General features: G+C 66.9%; 1 protein-coding gene across 1 annotated transcript; it reads left to right on the plus strand.

The window, feature by feature from the left end:
• Positions 1-29: 29 nt before the first annotated feature.
• Positions 30-18,370, plus strand: KCNQ4 (potassium voltage-gated channel subfamily Q member 4; the record flags this gene model as incomplete). The annotated part of the gene is made up of 14 exons (XM_082329346.1): positions 30-280; positions 10,103-10,193; positions 10,930-11,056; positions 11,164-11,339; positions 11,412-11,537; positions 11,648-11,758; positions 11,914-12,009; positions 12,262-12,350; positions 13,618-13,773; positions 16,830-17,047; positions 17,164-17,266; positions 17,559-17,690; positions 17,890-18,025; positions 18,152-18,370. 14 exons carry the CDS (start codon positions 30-32, stop codon positions 18,368-18,370), a joined length of 2,031 nt encoding a protein of 676 aa, XP_082185472.1.
• Positions 18,371-23,185: the final 4,815 nt, after the last annotated feature.

Raw genomic sequence — 23,185 nt, forward strand, 5'->3', positions numbered from 1 at the left:
CGGGCGGCGGGGCCCTGAGCGGGGCGGCCATGGCCGGGGCGGCGGCGGGCGGCGGGGAGCGGCGGGCGGCGGCGGCGCTGACGGCGGTGCGCACCGAGGGCACCGGGCCGCCCGGCGGGACCCCCCCGCCCCGCCGCCGGGGGCTGCTGGCGGGGCCGCGCCCCGGGACCGCCGCCCGCCCCGCCGGGCCCCGGCGCTGCTGCCGCCGCCGCCTGCAGAACTGCCTGTACAACGTGCTGGAGCGGCCCCGCGGGTGGGCCTTCGTCTACCACGTCTTCATGTGAGTCCCGGGGGTCCCGGGGCGGCCGGCCCCGGTGTGGGCGGCCGGCGGGGAGCGGGCGCTACCGGTGCCCGCCGGGGAGGGAGCGCGGTCGGAGTAAGGAGGAGCGGCGGGGCAGCCGTCGCTCCGAGCGGGCACCGGCCCCCCGGGTCCGCCGGAGAAGTTTCTCCGCTCCCGGTCCCGGCCCGGTAGCGGGGCCGGCGCGACGGGAGCAGCTTCGCCACCGGTTGGGCTGGGAAAGGGCGAGCGGAGGGACCGGGGGGGCGAGCGGGGAGCCCGGGGAGGCGAGCGGGGCTGAGTCCAGCGGCGGGTTCGTGCCAGCGGCTCCGGTGCGAGGAGCTGAGCGCGTCCCCGGGGATGGGACGTGGTCCCCGGGTGGCCCCGGCTGCGGTGAGCCCCTTCTCGGTGGCACCGGGACGGGGCCTGGGTCACTGTCCCGCGCTGCCGCTGTCCCCTCGCCTGGCACACGGGGCCCCGGCTGGGGTCTCGGAGCCCGGGGGAGCCTCGAAGGTGGGAGGCCCCTGAGGGGGGACAGGAGAGGTCCCTGGGGTACCTGGAGCAGCGTCGGGACGCAGCAGCACTCCCAGCCCCGCATCCCCGGAGCTGTGCCCGGATGGGATGGGGGAAGGTGGGGAATGGGTGTTCTTGTCCTTGCAATCCAGCAGCAGCTGCTGTATCCCGAGAGCTGTGCCCATTCCTGGGTCCCGGCTGCTGTTGGTTCCCAGCGCTAAAACATCCCTCGCCAGAGACGGAGCCCGGGATGCTCCCATCTGCTCCCTGCCCTGGCTCAGCACGGCTTCCCGGGCAGCGTGGTGCTGCTCCGGCTTTCCTCGCTGGACCTGGGCATCCGATGGCTTTTGCAAAGCAGAAGCTTCTCTGAGATGCATGGGCTCAGCTCGGGGCCAAGTAACAAATTTGGCCCCTTGGGGTTGTTTGCTCAGCGGGCTGTAACGGGGCTGCCGAGCTGCGGTGCCCGTAACGCGCCTGGAGGCTGCGGCGGGAGAGGGAGGCTCCGTGCTGGGGGGTTGTTCTGGGTGCCCCGACCCAGGACCCCCGCTCTGCTCCGGCTGCGCTGCCGGGGCGCTGCCGGGATGCTGCTGCTCCCGGCCCAGCCGTAGCCATGGGGAAGGACGTGGTTTCCCCTCTGCCTCGTGTGTGCCAGGCGTGTGCCCCGCGGCCCGGCTGGGCACAGACCCTCTCTGAGAGCATGAGCCGAAAAACCGCCTCTCCCTCTGCTCTCAGGAGCAGTAAGGCGGTGCTGAGTCGTTAGCGGGGTGTGCGAGCTGGAGCTCGTTAAGAGGCAGGAAAGTGGGTCTTGCCTCAGTTAGCAGATTGAGATGGCAGGATGAATTTGTCACTGGATAAGAGGGCACCTGAGCTCCCCGGGGAGCCGGGAGAGGAGCCCGGGGCCCATTTGTAATGCCTGCCGACACCTCCGCAGTGTGCTCCGGCGAGAATACCTACGTTGCAAATACTGCCCTCGAAAGAGCTTTTCCTGCAGGGAATTAATGATGGCAGCCAAAACCTCCTGCTCGGGTAGGGGGATCCGAGTTTTTTGTGTAGGTACCCGCTGGGCTCTGGGAGAGAGATGCCCCTGCTCATCTCACGGCTGGGACGTGTGTGCCCGAGCGTCCTCCACCAGTTCTTCCTCCTGACCTGCGTGTGTTTTGCCCCAGAAACAACCGCGTCGGACCAAGCAGCTCCCCTTGCAGAGCCCACCGAGCCCCGGGTCCCTCCTCTGCCAGCCCAGCCATGCCCGGCCCCCGGCTCCTGGGAGATGGGCTTTCCCTGGCACGGGCAAGCCGTGCAGCAGTTGATATAGCAGGAGCGCAACGTCTTAAGCATTTAGCGGGATGGGGAGGGTTTGTGTCCGTTTGCTTGCTTGGTTTTACGGCTGAGGTACGCTGCAGGGGAGTCTGTCCTGCCGGGGACCCCCCGAAGCCTGCGGGAAGATGCTTCATGGAACAGACGTCCACGCCTTGCACCCGCTGCAGCCTTTCCTGTAAATGTTGCTCCTTTCTGACTTCTTCAAAGTTGTTTTTTCTTCTCTCCCGCAGCAAATGGGAGCTGCTAAGCGGTTGCAGTGCTTGGTATTGAAATTCTCGGGAATGATTTGTGTGCCTCGATAGCTGAGGACTGGTTTTTAAATAAGAGAAGGAAGGTGTGAGCCCCACTTTGGGGGAGACCGAGGCATGGGGGAGATGGAGCCCATGGCCCAAGGTCGCCCAAGGTCAGCGCTGGTCACAGGACCCATCCTCTGAGTCACGGCTCTGCGCTGCCTCCCCCCGAGCAGCCTGGCTCCGAGACAGGGCTGAAAACTGCTAAAATGGAAATACCCGCTGAGAAGCGAAGCGCTTCCCTCCCCTGAGCAGTTTAGTGCCTGGGCGCACGCAGCAGGGCTGAGCTGATACCTTATTGAACAAGTTCCGTCTCTTTCTGTCGGCAAATTGATCCCAAATAGCTTCCCCTCCCCAGCGCCGGGCTGGGCTGGTGCTGCTCCGCCTTGCAGGGTGGTTCGGTGGCTGCACCGTCTCTGCAGCCCCTGGCCCTGAAGGGCTGCGGGGGCTCGGAGCCGCCGTTGGGCTCTGCCGGGGCTTCGCAGCCCCTCGGAACCCCCTGTGCCGGGTGCCTCCGCGGGTTCCCGTGCTCCAGTGTTTGCGGGAAGGGGATGGTGTGAAAGTGGTGCCCGTGCAGGTGTAAAGCCAGGGCTGAGGTGTGCGGTGTTGGCCGGCTGACCCCATCCCCTCTAACCCCGCGCTGACCGTGGCGGGACCATGGAGGCATGCGCTCGGGCTCGGCCGGCTCACTGGGCTTGCAAAGCTCTGCCTTGCCCTCTTGAAATGAGAGTTTCCAGCCCTGGAGCTTACAGAGCAAATCTGGGAGTGTGACCAGAGCGTTAACCTAAAGGCTTTACAGCCAGAAGGCAAATAAAAACTTCCTTTTCCAATCTCCACCTCTTAAGCAAAGGGAAGGCTGCTCTCATACCCGGCTCGTGCCGTTAGTCGTGTATGGCTGCCAGCCACTGCCCTGCTCCCGGGCAGAGCTGCTGCGGGCTTCTGCCCTTGCACGGGCACCGCTGCCAGCCCAGCCCAGCCCGGGGGCTGCGCCCACGGGGTCTCCTGGGGCTGCACCGGGGAGGTTCAAGCTGTTCCTCCCCATCTGCCAGCCCCTGCACATGGCCAGTGGCTCTCGGTGCTGCTGCCCCGCTGGAAACTGGGGTCTGGGAGCCCCTATTAACTCTTATGAAACTGCTGGGTGCACCAGAAGCTCAGCTCAGCACTTTCCCGTTTCCTAGAGGAACGCTTTAATAAAGAACAGTTTGACCTGGAGCGAATTAGGGAAGACTGAGCTGGCAGCACCAGTAGCAACCTGCAGCCCCCTGCCTGAAACACCATCCCCCGTGCCGGGCCAGCCAGGCACGGCCCCTGCCCGCTGCTCGTGGCAGCATCTCGCCGGGGTACCGTTGAGTTGATGGGATTTTATTTACCTTGTGAAAGTGTCACCCTGTGCCTGGGGCAAGGAGGAGATGGGAGTGCAGAGCTCGGAGGGTGCCCATCCCTCGGGCATGTAGGGTGGCTGTCCCGTGGCACCCCCACCCTTGCCACGCATTCGGTGCCATTGGGTCTCCATGGGTGTTGGGGGGGCAGAGGGGTAGCAGCTCCCGGCAGAGCCCCGCGGCGATCCTGGCACTGGGTGAGCGATGCCAGGCGTGGGCTCTCCTTGGCTCGGGGCCGTGGGAAATCCCCGCTGGCTGGGGGTGGTGGAGATGTGATGGGCGCAGGGCAGCAGCTGGCGGGTCCCCACCATGCACCGGCCAGCTCCTGGCCAGGGCCCAGGCTGCTGACAGCCGGTCTCTCCCGGAGCTTCCCTGCGCTCGGATCCCGTTACGGACGAGGGCTGTGGTGGGCAGGATGGGTCCGCGGGCCCCGCTGCAGGGCGGGCGGCTCTGCCGTGCTCCCCTATCTCGCTGCATCCCTCCATCAGCACTTGGCAAGCAGGAAAGCGCTTTCCCCACCATGATTGCCGCCGTGGTCAGTGCCTGCAGCAGCTCCAGCCCCAGCCCTCGCCAACCCACCCCGGGCCATTCGTGGGCTGGAGCTCCGGAGGGTTTGCAGGGAAATTGCTTCATCCCCTGCTCGGTGCTGGCTCTCCACTGCCTGCTTGGTAAAAACCTCTTGTATTAAGCTCCAGGATTTTAACTTGCTGTCACTGGCGTCTCCCACGGTGGGCTCCCATCCGGCTGCTGCACTTGCATGGCCAAAATAAAAGGGGCCGGGGAGGCCGTGCCCTCCGAGCAGCGGGCTCTGCTCCCGGGGCCGCCCCGCTCTCCTTGCCCGGGCTGGAAACGGGAGCTGCGTTTGCGGGAAATGCCAGCGGGAAGAGAAGCCGGCACAGCAGTTTCCCCAGCCTGATACGGTGTCACCGGGGCATAAAATTAAGCGACTTTGGTGCAACATGAAACTGTGCATTGATTTTTCTTCTTTCTTTTTTATCCTTTCCCCTCTTGCCGCTCCCGTCGGACCCCCGAGCCCAGAGCAGGAGGTGCCAGTTTGGGTGCCCGAGGCTGGCCGACCCCGATGGCAAGGACGGAGGGAAGCCCCGCTGCCGGGGGGGTGCGGAGGTGGTGCCCGGCTGCCCTGGCGAGGCTTTGGTTATTTATCCCGCAGAGCAGCCACCCCTGGGGTGAGGGTCGGAGTGGGGCTGAGCGAGCGCCAGGACCTGCCCCCCTCTGCCTGTGGGCGCTGCTGCCCCCCTGCAGCGCGTTTGGGGTCTCAGCCTGCCTCGCCTTCTCAGGGCCACTCGTGTCCCTGTGCCCCAAAGGTCCCCGTCCCCTGGGAAGCCTCCAGGTGCTGGAGGGTGCGGGCGGCCCCGATCCCTCTCCTGGGGTGCAAGGCCCATTGGGCACAGGAGGTGCATCTGAAAACACGCTGGTTTTCTTTTCCCCCCCTTAAGCCGGCTCCTTGCCAGATGATTCAAGAGCAAAAGTATCTCGGCCGCTCCGTGTGAGCGTCTTGGCACCGTCCGCAGGAGCCTTGTGACCGTGCTCCCCGTGGGGACTGCGGGGCCGGGGTGCTGGGGGGCGGTGGGCGAAGCAGGGGTGCAGACGTGTGCAGCGCAAGGGTGACGGATGATGCCGTCTGCCGGCTTTGGCTCCTGCTTGCCAAAGCATAAAGGTGTTGGGGCCATCGGCTCCCGTGTGGTGTGGGACGTCATCTGGAGCTGCTGCCGTGGGTGCTGCCGGGTCCCCGCCGTGGGTGCCACCAGGCTGCAGGAGGAGGCAGGCAGCCTGCAGATGGGCTCCTCGTCCCAGCCCTGCTTGCAGCCTGTGTCAGGGTGCTGGAAACACCCCATCCTGCCTTACCCCCCTGGCACCCCCGGCTCTGGGGGCGAGGAGGGCTCTCGGAGCAGCACCCTTCCTATCCCGGCTCCGATAACCGGGTCGGGGCTCTGAGCGTGTGCTGGGGTTTGCGGTGCCGCGGTCGGGAGCTCTGTGCGGTGCTGCTGCCGCGGCGGGGCTCGCCGGGTGCCCGGCTGGCTCCAGCCCGACCGGGTGACCGTGGGGAAACGCTCTGTGCTTTTCTGCTTCTCTTCTCTGCGGCGCGGCCGGGAGCGTGGCATGGGACGGACCCTGCCATGGTTACGGGCACAAACAGGCCCGCTACAGCCCTGGTTATTTATATCCCCCAGAGCAGCCAGGCTGCCTGCTCCTCCTCTCCTAAAGGGCTGCTGGGGCGAGGGACAGGGGATTTATAAGACACGCTGTTTATACCGCTGCAGACGGTGCTCAGGGAGCTGAACCTCGCGGGCTGGGGAGCCTGGAGAGCGAAGCACCGTCCCCGTCCCTGTCCCCATTTCCACTGGAGCTGGGCTGGGGCAGTTTTGGCCCAAACAGCCTTTCCTGCGGTGGCAGAGCCCAGCCGGGCACCCAGCGCTGCTGCGCAGCACCGTGGGACCGGGCAGTGCCGCGACAGGGCCAGGTTTGGCCGGGGAAGGGAGCCGTGCCATTCGGCAGAGGCTGTTTGCTCGCTCGTCCCCTGGCTGAGCTGTTTATCCTACGGCGCGTGGTATTTTCCTTCCGCTGAGTTATTGCCGGGCTGTCAGCACAAGCCTCCCGGACACTGCCTGCGCCCCCGGCTCAGGGCTTCCTCGCAGGGGAGAGCGAAGCTGGGTCCACGCCAGCCCTGTCGGGGCACGGGGGTACCCCAACATCACCCCTCTTCCAAGCCTGGACACCGGCTGCTTGCTGGGGCTGGGGGACGCAGCCTGGCCGTGCCGTGCCGTCCCGCTGCACAGGCTCCCAGCGTTATGGTCCCATTGGCACCGGCTGCACCGGGGTGCTGCGGCACAGCTTTGCCCAGGCTATACCGGGGTGCAGCCCGCTTGCCTGGGGGTGTTCGGGCAGGCACAGGGTGCTGGCTGGTGCCCCCTTGCCCGGCGCTGCTCCTCGCTGGTCAGGGCCGACCTGGCCCCGCTTCCCCTGCGCTCAGCAGCTTCCCCCGCTCACCTGTTCCTCCGCCGGCACCGCGCTGCCGGTGTGGGCAGGAGCATATGGCAAAGCCCGCTCTAATGAAGATTAATGTGAGGAGATTCGCCTTCTCCAACCCGGACCCCTGCCAGGTTTTAATTATTATTTTGAGGAGGAGTGTTCCTGCGGACAGGCTTTGCTCCTGCAGGGGTGAGAGCAGCCAGAGGGGTCCCGTCCCTGTGCCCAGGCTGCTGGCAGCGTGTCCCCTCCCGCGCGGGGACGCGTGCCGGCAGGGAGGTGTGCCGGCAGCAGTAGGAGCCCCTTGGGGAGGGGGCTGCCGGCTGCTGGGGGCTGGCAATGGAAAGTTTATTGGGGAGAGCTGATGCACTGGCTCAGCAACAACAGCATCTGCTCCCTCTGTCCCCCAGGACCCCGGCGAAGGGGAGCGGGGAGGCAGTGAGGCTCCTGCCAGGTTCTGCCCCGCCGTCTCTGCCCCGTTCCTGCTTTCCTGGCAGTGCTCCTTGGGTTTTTTTGGCCCTGCTTGGTGGGTGGGAAGAGCAGTGAATTTGGGAGGAGGAGCGCACTGGCGGGGAGCCTGGCAGCACCGGCACCGTGCGGTGTTTGATGGAGGGATTTGATGGAGAGATCGGGCGAGCGCTTGGTGCAGGGCAGGGCTGCTGAGAGCAGCACTTCGGCCCCAGAGGGCTGCCCGTCCCGGGGGGCTGGGGGGCCGGCCGGTTCCTGGCTCGCCAAGCTGCCTTCAGGCATCTGACCCTTTCCCTAAGCCGCTTAGGCGCAGCTGGGACGGGGCGTTTGCCCAGGCTTTACAAGTTAATTCCTAGCAGGTGATGTGTTCCCAGAAAGTTTCTTTCCCAGCTGGCTCCGTGGGGCCTCGCATGCCCGTATCCTTCACCAAATCCTGTGGGATACCAGCGGGGGGGCCGGACGGGAGGCATCCTCGCCCTGGGGCTGCAGGTTTCCATCACCGCTCCTGCGGCATGGCTTTACCGACCGGCCCCGTTGCTTGCGGTGCTGCTGTGGGGACGGGTGATGAGCGGGGCTCTGGCTTGGTGCAAAGGCACGGTGACTCGCCGCTGCCCAAGGCAGGGCCACCCGCAGCGTGTCCCCGTGGGAGCACCGTGTGCCCAGGCACCAGAGACCTCCCTCCCCGCTCCCTGGCCGGGGCAAGAGGCACAAATCTTTGCAGGCTGGGAGATTTCTGCCTTCTCTTCTGCTTTGTGCTTCGCTGCCCATGTAATTGCCTGCTAAATCCTGATTGTATAATCTTTATTGCTGATGATGCACAAAGCAGAAAGGCTCTGCCCTGGGCTGTTCAGCCAGGTCTTGTTTTGCTCCTCAGACCAAGAGCTGTGGCCGGGAGGGAAGGGGCTCGATTAATAATTCAGAGGGAGAAGGAACTGGCTCCAGCCTTCTGCCTTGCAGATGGGGAGTGCCCGGGCAAGGAGCATCGTCCTCCGCAGCGAGGGCAGGGCGGTGTCGAGGCTACGACACCCCCAGACCCTTCATTCCTGTAGCTGGCATGTGGTGCGTTGCTCCAGCTCTCCCTTCTCCGTACTCTGGATCTAGCCCTTCTCCCGTTCCATGGGGTTTCTCTGCCGTCGGTCCCATCTCCAGTTTCCCTTTGCGGCGGTTTCGGGGAAGGGGACCTGCCTGTCACCTTTAGGCTGGGTTTTGAGCTGGGTGCTACCCCCGTTTCCCTGCTGTGGGCATGGGGCACTCGGCAGCCCCCTCGTGCCATGGCCCCCTCGTGCCATGATCAGGTTTGCAGAGCCCCCAGCCCTACACGGCACAAACTGTGGGTTCGGTGGGTGGGTGCGTGAGTGTGTCCCCGGGCCATGCTCAGCCTTGGGGGGGCCCTCGGCTCCCCTACCCCAGTGCTCAGTGTCTGCGCGGGGTCCCCTTGGCCCGGGTGGTCCCGCAGAGGGCACAGAGCATTGTCCCCTCTCCCCTGCATCTCCCAGTGCCTCCCCGCCGGTGCTGGGGCAGGCATGCCGGTCGGGTCTGGTTTCACCCCTCAGCCACCCCTGGCAGCCGGTTGGGCTCTAAAGCTCTGCATCAGCAACAAGAGGAGATGGAAAGTGCCCCCGAGCGGGTGTCAGGCACCATCTCCCCGAGCCGGGCCCCCCACGCTCTCTGGAGCACCATTGATGGGTCCCTTGGGCACTGCTCACCATGGGGAGATGGCGCTGGGGGGGCAAGGTGGGTGCCCACCAGCTTGGGGACAGGGTGCCGGGGCCACCTCGCTCGCACTGCTGGCCTCAGCCTGGCCATCCGGGTGCTGCTGGCGGTGCCTCCCCGCGGGGCCGTGGGGCTGCGTGCCCAGCGGGTGCCCAGGGCCCGCCGTGCCGTTACGGAGCCGGCTCCGGCAGAGCGGTGGCCCTTTGCACGCCGTCACGTGGGCCGGTGGCACAAGCCCTCTGCTTTCCATTTTTAGAATCGCTGGATCAGGGGAAAAAATGTATTTTTGGAGTTTCATTTGCTCCAGCTTCAGAGTCTATTTTTTTTTTTCCCCCCTCCTTATTTTAAATGGGCCAAAGCCCCTTGTGCCTTAACCCAGCTCTCGGGGACAAACAGCCCCAGAGCAGCTCCCTGTTAACTCTTCCCCCGGGTCGGCTGTTCCCAGGTGGCCCCCATGTCCCCAGCAGGTCCCCACAGTGGCAGTGATGCTGGGGACAGTCAGGAGAAGCTCTGGTCCCCTTTCTGGAGCAGCAGCAGCACCCTGCTGCGGTGCGGGACACCCTGTCTCCCTCCCTGCCTTTAGTTAACAGTTGTTTTGCCCAGGCAGAGGCTGCAGGGCTGCGATGGAGCCTGGCACTGAGCCCCTTGGCTGCTGGAGCCTGGTCCTCCTCCTCCGTGCCTGTGGGGCAGCCCGGGGACGTGCTGTGCCACCAGCCCGGGGTTGGCACATGGGTGCCATGCAGGGCTGGTCCCCATCACAGCGATGTTCCCTCTGGGCCTGGGGCTTGGGGGGGCACCACGGCACCCTGAGCCCTGCCCGAGGCTGGGCAGAGAGCCCGTCCCGGGTGTGCCGGAGGGAGGCACAGGGAGCGGAGGGGTCCCGCCGTGGGCCCGGGGAGGTGCTGCCTGCACTGGGCATCCCAGGGCCATGGGCAGCCTCAGGGTGGGCAGGCTTTAGGCACAGCCCTGCCGCTGCACCCACGGGCAGCTGCTCGTGGGCTCTTGAATTGCTCCATGCCACCATCTAGGGGCAAACCGTGTCCCGGGTGGCTCAGCCACGGCCGTGGAGGTCTCGGCTGGGGGTCAGGCTGCGAGCGGGGGCCAGCACTGCAGGCTGGGCTCCCCCCGCCACCCGCGCCAACACGCTCTCGTTCCAGATTCCTCCTCGTCTTCAGCTGCCTGGTGCTGTCGGTCTTCTCCACCATCCAGGAGCACCAGAAATTGGCCAACCAGTGCCTCTTCATCCTGGTAAGTGGGGAGCGGGGCTGTCGCTCCGACTCCCCCTCCCTGCATTACACCCCAAGAGACTTGGACAAGATCATGGACAAAACCCCTCCAACCCCTTCCCCAGTCCAGATTTCACTATTGATCGTTGGTATTAACGATGGCGGCCTCTCTGGCACGCCGGGGAGAAGCTGCAGGGTGGCCTCGCTGCTGCAGGCGTCCCCGCAGCTCGGGGTGGCCCATCACTGCCGCCGGACCCCCGCGGTGCGGAGAGGCATAAACCGCTGGAAAAGGCAGGGCAGGAGGGGCTAAAAAAAGGCAACTTTCCCCCAAACTGTCAGAAACGGCTGACTCTGGAGTTCTTCCGAGTGATGGAGACTAAATTGGGAAGGTCCTTGTGACTTTCCCACGAGTAAGCAGAATGGGGCCTTGTTTGTGCGAGAGGTAGGAGGACAATGCTGACGGCGGAGGAAAAGGACCCAGCTCGGTGTGAGCTTGGCACAGGTAGGAGAGCCAGGCTGCTCAGACAGGCTCAACAGCCACGGCTCCTGTCTCGCTGCCCTGATTCCCCTGGGATGGCTCCAGCCAGGGCTGTGTCGGGGGGGTGGCCTTGGGGGGACACCGTGCTCCGCCCTGCACCGTCGTCAGCACCGGCATTTCATTTTACCCCCGCCAAAGCCGCCCACCGAGCTGAGCCCCCCGCACTGTCCTGCTCCTGCCCTCCCCACCTCACCCTCCTGCCCTCCCTCTCCCGCCGCAGGAGTTCGTCATGATCGTGGTGTTCGGCATGGAGTACATCGTCCGTGTCTGGGCAGCCGGCTGCTGCTGCCGCTACCGGGGCTGGAGAGGACGCTTCCGCTTTGCCAGGAAACCCTTCTGCGTTATAGGTACTGGGGGGCTTTGGGGGGAGCACAGGGATTTGGGGACTTGTGGTGTCACCCATGCCACGGGTGTTGGAGAAAAGCCTGTGCCCCTGACCCTCGCTGTCCCCTAGATTTCATCGTCTTCATCGCCTCGGTGGCCGTCATTGCCGCCGGCACCCAGGGCAACATCTTCGCCACCTCGGCGCTGCGCAGCATGCGCTTCCTGCAGATCCTGCGCATGGTGCGCATGGACCGTCGCGGCGGCACCTGGAAGCTGCTGGGCTCCGTCGTCTACGCCCACAGCAAGGTGAGGATGCGGGGTCCCGGCACGGTCCCCCCCACACCCCCCGAGCCCCTCTCACCCCCCCCGCCCCAGCAGGAGCTCATCACCGCCTGGTACATCGGCTTCCTGGTGCTCATCTTCTCCTCCTTCCTCGTCTACCTGGCTGAGAAGGACGCCAATGCCCAGTTTGCCACCTACGCCGACTCCCTGTGGTGGGGCACGGTAAGCTCGGCCGCCGCGGCCCCCCAGCCCCGGGAGGGGATGAGGAGGGTGGGACGGGGCCGTGGGGGGGGAGCTCCCTCCAGGCCTCCCCCTGCTCTGCCCCCGGGCAGGTCACCCTCACCACCATCGGCTACGGGGATAAGACGCCGCAGACGTGGCTGGGACGGATGCTGGCGGCCGGCTTTGCCCTGCTTGGCATCTCCTTCTTCGCGCTGCCTGCTGTGAGTAGGGCTGGGGAGAGGGTCCCTGCACCTCCTGCCCTGCAGAAATTGGGGAGAAAGGGGCCAAATCCACCCCTGTGGAGGGTCCCCGTCTCTGCTGGCTGGCGGTGACGGTGTGGCCGGCACCCACAGACCCCATCCCCTCCCGTCCCCAGGGCATCCTGGGCTCCGGCTTCGCCCTCAAAGTGCAGGAGCAGCATCGGCAGAAGCACTTTGAGAAGAGGCGGACTCCGGCGGCAAACCTGATCCAGGTAGCGCAGGGCTGGCGCATCCTGCCCCGTCCCTTCCTGGGGATGCTCCTCTGTCCCCCCCGTCTGCCCTGCCTGTCCCTGCCTGCTGCAGGCAGGACCCAAACACCTGACCCCAAATCTGGCAGCCAGCTCCTTTGGGCTGGACTCTGCCTGTGGTGGCCAAGGGGGATGGAGGGGGCCGGCGCGGGGGGTCTCGCCTCCTGACCCTGCCGGGGCTGAGCCTGACGCCCACGGGCTCTCGCTCCCATGCAGGCTGCCTGGCGCCTGTACTCGACGGACATCAGCCGGGTGTACCTGACGGCCACGTGGTGTTACTACGACAGCCTCCTGCCCTCCTTCAGGTAGGCAGGGTGTAGGTGAGGACTACGGGGCTCCCGGGGGGTCCCTGTGGGGCCCCGGGCTGATGAGCGTCCTGGGCAGCCCCTGCCACGAGGGGCCATGTGGAGCCGTTGAGGGCTCGGTGGGGCCGAGCAGCACGGATGCCTTGCTCAGCCCCAGAGCCCCGGCACAGCATCCGCCGAAATGCCCAACGCCCTCCTCCATCCTCACTATCCCCCCAGCCCGCAGCGCTCAGCACCCATCCCACCCTGTCCCCGCTCACCCCATCCATAGCCCTCCTCCAGCACCGCCGCGGGCAAGGCGATGGTGCCACCGGCCGTGGGGACCTTGTGGCCGGGGCGATGGAGCTGCAGCCGGCCAGGAGCTGGCTCCGAGCATGGCGGCAGCGCAGATGGACTCCGGGAGTCCAGCAGGGAGCCCCGTGCCCTGTCCCTGCAGCGCTCTCCGCTCCCGTGGCCCATCGAGGACTCTCCGAAGCTTTTCCAGATGCCCTGTGTGTTCCCATCGCACCGAGCGCACCGGGGTCTGCCGTGATGTCCCCGGGCCAGCCGCGCAGCCTGCCGCAGCCCTGCCCTCCTGCTGTGCGTCCTGCCCCTGCTCCGGCCATGTTTCTTTGCAATGACAAATTCACTGTTCCATTTCACTCTTTATTTTTTTCAAAGACAGGGCTCTTAACAGCCGCGGCAGCGAGTCCCTCTGGTCCCCAAGGAGATCCGGCTTCCCGTGCGTTGCCGCCGAGCACGGTGCCGGGCTCTCCCAGCGTGGGCATCATGGGGGACGCTGCCAGCCCCTCCTGCTATGCCGGGCGCTGTTTCTCCTGCAGCGGGGAGTTGAGATAGGGCCAGGCTCGATCCCTGCCAGGTCTGAGCTTTCCCCCTGCTCCGGCAGTGCCCAGACCCCCAGATCAGATGGTGGCAGGTCCCCATGTCCCCACCCCGCAGCAAGGGTGGTCGTGCTGCCTGAACCATCCCTCTCAGCACGGGTCCAACCCCTCTGCCGGTGGCCAGCCTCTGTGGGACCCAGCACCCCCCTCCCCAGCACTGTCACCCCCAGCACCCGCTGCTGGCTGAACCCGCTGCCGGCAGCACCAGTCAGAGCTGTTAAGAAACTGGTTTTTGAAAGAAAGTGCTGGGTTTTGCCTCTTGTTTTGCTCTGGTTTTGCTTTGGTTTGCACAGAGGAGGACCTGGCTCCGCTCAGCCTTGGTTTGCTCATCTCATTTGCTTTGGAAAGTTTAATTTCTCCATGTTTTTATTTAACCCCAACCCCAGAGAGCTGGTCCTAATGTTTGAGCATTTGCACCGAGTCCGCAATGGAGGATTTAGGAATTCAGAGGTGAAAAAATTGCCCGACGGAGCCCCACCGCCTTATCACTCCTTCACCCCTGGCCAGAAAAGCATCGGCCCTGCCGCTTGTTCAGGGGAAAGGTAGGAGGGTGCAGCCCCACGTACCCGTGTTCTCACTCCTCTCTGCTCTCTCTCCTCTGCTGGTCTGTGTCTGCCTATGGTGCCACCGCGGTGCCTGTCACTGCCAGCCCAGACCCCAGGGGAGCAGCACCCGGCCCCGCTCCCCACCCAGCACCGTGCCGGGGCACCCGTCCCGCTCTGCCGCTGGCTGCCAGCACCGCTCCGGGCTTGCAGCTCCGGAGGGGGCACGTTTGGTCCCCATGGATGGACTCTGGGCTGTTGTACCAGCGTGAAGCCTCTTGCAACGTTCGGCTGCACCTTGCTGCCCTTTTTGATGTGGGTACGGCACCGGGACCTTGCACGGGGGAACCGAGCGCGGCTGAAAATGAGCCTGTGAAGGCAGCGCTGGAAGCCTGGCGGAGCTGGAGCTGCTCAGCCCTGCTGCAGAGCTGGGCAAGGAGCAAAACCCAGTTCCTGCGGTCCGAGATGGGCTTCCCGCACCCGTGGCAGTGGGGAGCAGCCATGCCGAGCCTCCCCGGTGCTGCCGAGAAGAGACAAGAGGGTTCGGCTGCTCCGTGCAGGGCTGCCAGCTGCATGCTGGTGGTGGCTGCTTGTGCACCGTGTCCCCAGTCCCCTCCGGCTGAAGAGCATCCCGGAGACCCCAGTGTGGCCACCATGGCTGCTGGCCTGCCACCCAGGTCATCGGCACGGTGCGGGGCCCTGGGCCAGCATCAGGGTTAGGTGGGGAGAGGGAGCACTGCTCCTTTGCATCGTGCCTCAGTTTCCCCTGTGATGCTGGAGACGGGGCTGTGGGAGGTCTGGCGTGGCGTGGGGATGGATGTGCCGAGCCGTGGGGCTGCGGCTGTCCGGCTGCCCCGCTGCGGGCATGGGGCCGAGGGGGACCTGCTCCCCCCACCGGCCCCAAGGTGAGTATGGGCTTGGGGGGCTTCTCCCTGCGGCAGCACCAGTCTGGGCTCACCCAGTTTCCCAGTGAACAGCCAGGAGCTGGCAGGGGAGGGACTGCAACCCCCGGCCATCCCACCCGGGGGGGCCCGAGCCTCCCCCCATCTCCTCCGCGAGCATCACCTCTCATAACATCTCATCTTCTCTCTCTCCTCCCCTCTCCTGTTCACCCTCCTCCTCTCCATCCCCCCAACCTCCCCCCAAACCTTCTGTGCCCCCATTCACCCCCAAGCTGGAAGGAGGAGGACGTGCAGCCCCACAAGTGCTTACGCCTCAGGTAACGTTTGCCCCCGGCCGCCGCTCGCCGCCCGTCCCGTCCCATCCTCCCGCAGCGAGCGGGCAGGGGCCGGGGGTCCGCAGAGCCCCAGCGGTGTTTGCAGGGTCGCCACTGCCGTCACCAAATCGCTTTTTTGCAGAGCTCCACTGCTGAGAAACCGGACTTTCCTCTGCGGGGCAGGCGTTAGTGTTTATGCAGGACCTACGCAAACAACTTTGCTCGTGCTTCTTGCCCCCGCAGCGGGGGGGGGTACCGTGGTCGGGTCCGGTGCAGAGGGAGATGCTCACCGGCGGCGGGCAGGGACCCTGTGCCCACACGCTGGGGTGCGGGCATGCCCGGGGGGTCGGGGACATGGTGGCCCCGGGTGCTCTGCTCCCTCCCGGCCATGGGCTAACTCTCGTTTTCTCCTGTGTCTCTGCCCTGACCCTCCAGCCCGATCTTTAGTGGTAAGAGGAGGCTCTTGCGGACATGGGGCACGTGGAGACGGAGGTACTGCGTCCCGGCTGCCTGCCCGTCCCGGCTGCCTGCGCTGGGCAGCCGCACAGGGCCGGGGAGCACCGGGGGGTGCATGGTGCTCCGTGGGGCTGCCTGCTGGCTGCGGGGCCGAGGGGGTCGGGGGGGGCAAGGCAGAGGGGTAGAGGCCCAAGGGTGGTCCTTCCGCAGGGCAGGGGGTCTGTGCATGGCCTGGGCTGAGCCCGCTGGCCCCACTGCCCCTCACCGGCTCCCACGGTGGGCCCTGCCTCAGTTTCCCCCTCCATGCAGCACAGATGAGCCCGGTGCCTTGGCCATGCTGGGTTTGCCAAGTCCAACAACGGCAAACTGAGGCACTTGGATAAGCCCCATCCCACATCTGTCCTGCAGCCTGGCCCCCCGGGGCACAGCCCTTCCCCGTCCTCCGGCACAGCCCGACAGCACCGCATGCCGCCGGCTGCAGGGGCTTGTGGCAGCCCTGCCTGCCTGGGACCAGCTCACCGGCAACCTGCATGGGGAGGGGCTGGGGGCCCGGTGCCCTGCCTGTACCCCTGCCTTGCCCTGTGGCTCCTGGCCCAGGATGCTCCCCACACGCCGGGGTTTTGCGGAGCCTGTTGTGCAGCAAGCGTGGGGTTTGCTCCGTGGCTTTGGCTTCCTCCGCTCGTGGGGCCGTGCGTCTGCTTGGCCTCCTTGCATGTCCCAACGTGTACTTGTGGTCCCGCATCACACAAAAGGCAGCACCAGATGATGTTTTTGTGTAGGTCCTACATAAACAATACCTGTTGTTTCCCCCCCCCAGCCCAGCGGAGCAGCTGATTTCAGGAGCGGGGCTCATGTTAGGGCAGGACGGGGGCTGCCTCGCTCGCTCACTGGAGCAGAGCCTGAATTAGGTGGTGCAGCCGGGAGGAGGAGGATGAAGGGGCCTGGCTGGGTCCCCCGGGACGCCCCATGCCAGCGGGGATGGGGCAGGAGCAGGGCTGCTCCCTGCGAGGCCGGGGCCGGTTGCTCTGCCGGCGGCTCTGCTGCGTGTCCTCCCTGCCACCGTCCCTGCCTCTCCCTGCTCTCCCTGTCTGTCTCCTCCTTTCTCTGCTCTCAGGGAAAAAAAGGTGTTTAAAGGAGTAACCGCAGAGCTGCTCCTGCACGGGCACGCAGTGCTGGTTGCTCCTGGCCTGGCTCGCGCGCGAGCTCGTGCCCATCGCGTGCCGGGGGCTCCCTGTGAGCTCGGCACGGCCACCCCCGTCCTCACCCCCACTGCGGTGGGCACTGTCTGTGCCCGCAGCAGGGATTCGCTCCCCTCCCTGTCCCCATCCCCGTCCCCCCGGCGCCCGTTCGCCTCTGACGCTGCCCACCCCGCTCTCCCGCGCAGCAACAAGATGGGCATCAAGGACCGCATCCGGCTGAGCAGCTCGCAGCGGCAGGGCAGCCGGGGCAGGCAGCACCTGGGGCCCCCCCTGCACCGCTCCCCCAGCACCGAGGACATCCCCGAGGCCTCCAGCCCCACCAAGGTGCAGAAGAGCTGGAGCTTCAACGACCGGACCCGCTTCCGCGCATCCCTCAGGCTCAAGCCGCGGATCCCGGTTGAGGGTAAGCCCCGGGGACCAGGGGGGTCTGGGTCTGGCTGTGGGGTCATGCTGGGGGGCTCCAGGTGTTTTGGGGGGCAGCCCTTGGTCTCTGCCACCCACCCAGTCTTTCACCCACAGCCGACTGCCCGCCGGAGGACAGCGCTGAGGAGAAGAGCTCCCACTGTGACCTGGCCTTCGAGGACATCATGCCGGCGGTGAAGACCCTCATCCGGGCTGTCAGGTGAGGCCGTCCCCTCCTGCGTCCCCCAGTGCTCCTGTCCCCAGCTCCTCTGCAGCTCTCAGCCCTTGGGGATGAGTGGACGTGTCCGGAGAGCCCTGGTCCCCGTTCCAGCCTGTGGCGGTGGCCGAGCTGGGCAGGGAGCAGGGACGGCTCCTGGCTCAGCCCGCCATGGGGACAGTTATCAGGACCTCGGTGCTTTGCATGCACCCCGCTCCTCGCCTCCCCGGTGCGGAGCCCCTGGGCACCCCCAGTCCTCCCCAGTGCCCTGCAGCCAGCCTGGGTGTCCCTGCAGGATCCTGAAGTTCCTGGTGGCCAAGAGGAAGTTCAAGGAGACCTTGCGTCCCTACGACGTCAAGGACGTCATCGAGCAGTACTCGGCCGGCCACCTGGACATGCTGGGCAGGATCAAGAGCCTGCAGATGCGGTGAGCTGCCCCGAAGGTGGGGGGGGGCTCTGGGCTCCCCTGGGTCTCCCACCACTAGCTGTGCCCACTGGGAGGGGTGCTGGCCCATCGTGATGGGTGGGAGGGACATGTTCGCAGAGCCCTGTCCCCGTCCCTTGTGGTCTCACGTGCCTTCTGGTCCGCTGGGAGTGATGGGCTGTGTCCCTTCCCTCCCTGCCAGCGTGGACCAGATCGTGGGCAGGGGGGCCCTCGCTGCAGACAAGAAGATGCGGGAGAAGGGGGAGAAGCCAGCGCTGGAGACGGAGCTGGTGGACGAGCTCAGCATGATGGGCCGTGTGGTCAAAGTGGAGAGGCAGGTCAGGAGGGGACGGCCACCGGGGAGCGTGTCACCGTCCCTTCGGTGCCTGCGGGATGGGGGAGCCAGGACCCCCGCGTCCCGTCCCTGCGGGGAGGGACCCGCTCAGCCCTGCCCGCCCTCGCAGGTGCAGTCCATCGAGCACAAGCTGGACCTGCTGCTCGGCCTCTACTCCCAGTGCCTCCGCAAGGGCTCCACGAACTCCTTCAGCCTGGCCGCCGTGCAGGTGCCCCCCTGCGAGCCCGACATCACCTCCGACTACCACAGCCCCGTGGACCACGAGGACATCTCGGTCTCTGCCCAGACCCTGAACATCTCCAGGTCGGCCAGCGCCAACATGGACTGAGCGGGGAGGCAGCGGGACGGATCCTGCTAGCGTGCAGCTGGTGGGACGGGATGCCAGGACGTGGGAGCAGCGTGGCATCGCCTGGCCCCGTCTAGCTGTGTCCCTCACCCCGTCACTTGAACCAAGCCTTCCTTTGTGCGGGCACGGCTGCAGTGGGGTGCCCGCCCTGGGGATGGGAGCCCGTGGCACTGCGGCATGGCCAGACCACGCTCCTGGAATGCTCCTGCCCTTCCCAGGGGGTGAAACGCCCCGGTTCCTAGGGCCTTGAGTGCTCCCCAGCCATGGTGGGGATGCTCCAGGCTGGCCCCATCCCCTGGGGTTTGGCTCGTACCCCCAGCCCTCAGGACATGTCCAGCTCCCCAGCGGGGTCCTGCCCGGTCCCCCAGAGCCGAGCTGGGTCCACTGCCAGCTATGCAAGGCTCCATCTCCCTCCCGCTGCTGAGCAGGGGTGTTGGGGCACAACCCAGTGTGGTTTTTACCTGCGTTGCTCCAGGTCAGGGCAGCAGCGGGGGCCCCCCCGAGCAGGGGAGCAGGGGTCTGGCCCCCCCTCACCCTCCTCTGCCCGGGTTGTTTCCCTGCTCGCAGGGCTGCAGCGCTGCAGCCGCAGCTCTAGAAGCACAGCAGAGCCTTCTGCCTGCCCGTGCATGCTCCCAGGGCAATATATATATAGGAGATATATATATATATTTATGCAATAATGTCTTAATATGCAACACCCCTGGGCAGAGCAACCCGTGGGGACATAGGCAATAAGCAAACCCCCCTGCCAGCACACAGGGCTGGATCCTGCTGCCCGTGGGGGCTCGCCTGGGTGCCGCGGGGGCTTGGGGCTGGGTGACAAACCTCCACCTGAGGGTGGCCCTGGGGCCGTGGGGCTGGGCAGGGGCTGCAGAGGAGGGAGGGATGCAGGCGCAGGCGATGGGGACAGTGGTCCCCAAGGAGCAGCCCTCCCTCTCGTGTCCCAGCCCCTGCTCTTGCTTAGAGGACTCCCTCCCTGCCGGGTCCTGCGGTGCTCAGTTTGTCCCTCCCCATGTCCCTGTCCCCTCCATGGGCTGGGGGGTGACTGCCCGGTGGGGACAGAGAAGGGCCGTGCCTCCTTGTGTGCCACTTGCGGCAGAGCCATGGCAGCTCCCGTGCTGCCCCACTCCCCTTTGCTGCCCTGACCCCAGCCCTGGGGCCGGCTTCCAGTCCCGCAGTGCTGGGCTGAGCCGGGCTGGAAGCGATCGTGGTAGTGCCAAAGTTTGCCAAGCTGGGGGTCCCGGGGGGTCTTGGTGCCCTTGGCAGCAACACTTGCGTGGCCGTGGTGCCGGGATCTGACCTGGGCTGGCGAGGACCCACGGAGCCCCTCGCTGCCGCCACGGCCCCTCTCTGGGCTTCGGACTGTGGGATTTGCACCCCCCCTTCCCAAGCCCCCCTGTGCCTCTGCTCCCGGCAGCGGGGACCCCCGCCCCTGCTCGTTTTTCTTGCCTTGTTAGTGCATGTGGCCAGCGTGGGCCGTGCCAGAGCCGCTCGCAGCCTCCCCGCTGCTCCTGCACCACCCCGGCCCCCTCCCCTCGCCCCGGGGGTGCCCGTTCCCCCGGCCGGGCCGTGGGGCGGCGGTGCCGCAGGGACACGAGGGGATGGCGGGGTGCCATGGGTGGGCAGGCGGTGGTTTGGTGCATGGCTGCCATGGGTGCCTGGCCATGGGACGAGGGTGCATGTGAGAGCTTTGCCCGCAGCCGCACGCAGGAACTAACTCGTAGGACCCTCCCTGAGGCTGGCTGGTCCCCGCAGACCTCCCCAGCCAGCGGTAGTTACCTCACTTGATTAACTTATTAAGTTATTTGTTTCATTAAAATTTGGAGTAGAGGCTGCCTGCCTGCCTGCTGTCTCTCTCCTGGCTCTCCCGAGAGGTGGCACTCCAGCCCTGCCGCCGAGCACCGCGGCCAAGGGACCCAGGCGTCCGGCCAGGGGATCCAGGCGTCCAGCCAGGGGACCCAGGCGTCCGGCCACCTCCTTGCCCCACCCTGGGCTCCCCTCAAGCCATAATCGCCCCCCGACATGGGAGCAGGGTCCCAGCACTGGCTCGGTCGCCCTCCCCGGCTCCGTGATGCCGTGTGCCTGGGGGCCGCAGGCCTGATGCCGCTGCAGAGGGGCCCGTGCCCTGCGTTTGGAGCCTGGGGCTGGCAGGGAGGGTCGCTGCCCCGGGAAGGGCCATGCCCCATCTGCCTCTTTAGAAGTGTCACGGTGTGTCCCCAAGCAGGGGTGACGCTGCGATGGCCCCAGGCCCATCCCAGGGAAGGCGGGGGGGTGTGAGCCCCCTTCCCCAGGAGACCACAACCCCTCAAGGGATGGCAAAGCCTTCGCCCCAGCCCCGTGTGCCGGCACCCGACGGGGATGATGTGTCCCCCAGCCTGTGAGTGTCAGGGGGCCTGGGGTGGCCCCTTTCCGCGTCGCCCTGCCCCAGCACTGACGGGGGAGGAAGCCGGGGCTCGCCGCAGGTCAGTCCCTGCCTTTCCTGGCTGCCTCTCGCCAACAAACCCATTCCTGGCTCGTCCCGGAGCACTGGGCTGTGCCGAGCAGCGCCGGGGCCAGCACCTCCCTGCCCCGGCTGCACTGGCCCCGCTGCCCCCAGAGCTGCCCCAGGCTGCTGGGACGGGGCCTGGGGGTGACTCCGGTCCCCCAGCCCCACCGAGCGCCTGGCATGCGGGGCACGATCCCTGGGGAGCTGTGGCCACCCCCGGCGCTGCGCACGTCCGGCTCACGTACGGCCCCGGGGCTGCTTTGAAGCAGAGGCTTTGAAGGGGGAGCCAGGACACGGCAGCACCCGGAAAGCCCCGTGTGAGCGAGCTGTGCCGGGGCGGCTGGGTGGCTTTCCAGGGTGGGTTTGGAAGGATGCATTTCCACAACAGCAGGGTCTTCACCCTGCCATGGGGTTGTGCATGGCCGGGGGTGCTCACCCTGCGCCTCACGGGGATGGCAGCGCTGTGCAATGGGTGCAGCTCGGCAGAGCCCGTGCGTGTCCCTGCTGCGCCGGGGGGCATCCAGGGACACCCCACCTGGGTCTGGGCTCTTTGCAGGACTCGGTGCAGTGGGGCCCAGGGGCACTGGGATCTTCTCCCTGCCCAGGGCAGGCGGTGGTGGCAAGGGCAGGGCAGGCATGCATGCCAGCCCGCAGCACTCGGCTCTGCTTTGCGTGGCCGCGTGGGCCCAAGGTGCCCCGGCTGGACTTTGCCCCGCTCCACCTTGGCTCCCATGTGTGCAAGAGGCCGCCACTCCCCAGAGCAGGGACAGGCAGCGACACGCAGGGGAAAATGCCAGCGTCAGAGGGACGCAGCAAACCGTGCCCCCGCAGTGCCAGCTCGCTGCATCCCATCGAGAGCAACGCTTGGCACGCCGAGCTCGGCTGCAGGAAGGGGGTGAGAGGGGGAATCGCAAGCGCTTGGGCAGTTGCCGCTCCCGCCTCCGCACACGAGCCCTTATCAGCCCGGGGGGGCCAGGGGCTGCAACGGGAACGGGAAGGGGCCAGCTCTGCCAGCAGCAACCCACGGCATCCTCAGCCGCTGCCAGGGAGCTGCCTGGCAGAAGCACAAGGACCGGGAGCAGAAGCTGGGGATGTCCTTTTCACCCGTGGCTTTGCTTTGTCCCCTGAGGGTCTTGGGGAATTTGTGACTCACTCTGGATTCCTGTCAGTCTCGTCATGGAGCAAGTACGTGAGGTTGGAGACAGTCGGACTCCGGGCCGGACCCAGTTCCTTCCTGAGGCGCTCAGCAGCCCTCCAGCTCGGTGCGCTCTGCCCAAGGCCGCGCTTGCAGGAAAGGGCCCTTCCGAGAGCACTGGCCGAGCAGCCGGGGGGGGCCCAGCGGGTGGGGCTCTTGCAGGACCCTCGTTTGGGCACCCAGAGCACCCTGGGGTCCCGGGGAGCAGGCAGCCCTCGTGCCCAGCGGGATGTGACGCTCCCCGCACACAGGCACCGGGGTGCAAGCACACCCTGACCGGCCGCAGCATCCTCCCCGCCAGCGGCAGCTGGGAGCCAGGAGCCCTCCAGCCCGTGGCCCTGGGCTCAGCACCTGCCCCGGCTCCCGCGGCTGCCCGGGGAACCCTGCTCCCTCCCTCCCGCTGCCCGCGGTGCCTCTCGTCCTGGCTGCCATGAGGCATCTTCGAGGAATCCTTTGGCAGCGGCCGGGAGATGCTCCTCACAGGCCGGAGGCAGGCAGCAGCCCCCGGGGCAGGCGGCCGAAGCCCTCCAGCGAGTACTGGTGCTGCAGAGGGAACCGGAGCCTGCGGGGTGGCCAAGACCCCCCTCCCCGGGGCCTGGGCACCTGGCTGGATGCTGGTGCTGGCAGCGGGGACACTGGGCTGACTCCAAGTGACAGTGGCTCCATGTCCCGGGCTGTGATGGGATGTCCCTGGCTCGCTCACATCCACACTGCAGCTGGGGTGCTGGGGGGGGGGGTCATGCAGCCCCCCTCTCCCTACACCCTGCCCCGAGCAGCAGTGGGGACGGGGCGGGGGGTGCTGGCAGGGCTGGGACACCCCCGTTTGCCAGGGCACAGGGTGGGGGACACGGGGAGCAGGACCCGGAGTCGGGGGAAGACCCCCGACCCCGCGGGGGAGCAGGTGCCGCCGGGGGACCCCGGCCGGGGGGGGTCGGGGCCGCCGTTCCCCTGCCCGCCCCGACGGGAGCCCCGGCCCCGACCCCCGCCCCGCTCCGCTCCGCCCGGGGAGGGGCAGCGCGGCCCGGCCGGATCGCGGCTGCCCCCGGCGCCTCCCCGCGCCCCCCCGGCCGGGGCGCGGCTATAAGGAGCGGCGGGGCCGGAGGAGGCGCTCGGCGGC

This window comes from Platalea leucorodia (genome assembly GCF_965183815.1).
Source record: "Platalea leucorodia genome assembly, chromosome: 18".
In the NCBI taxonomy this organism is placed as follows: Eukaryota; Metazoa; Chordata; class Aves; order Pelecaniformes; family Threskiornithidae; genus Platalea; species Platalea leucorodia.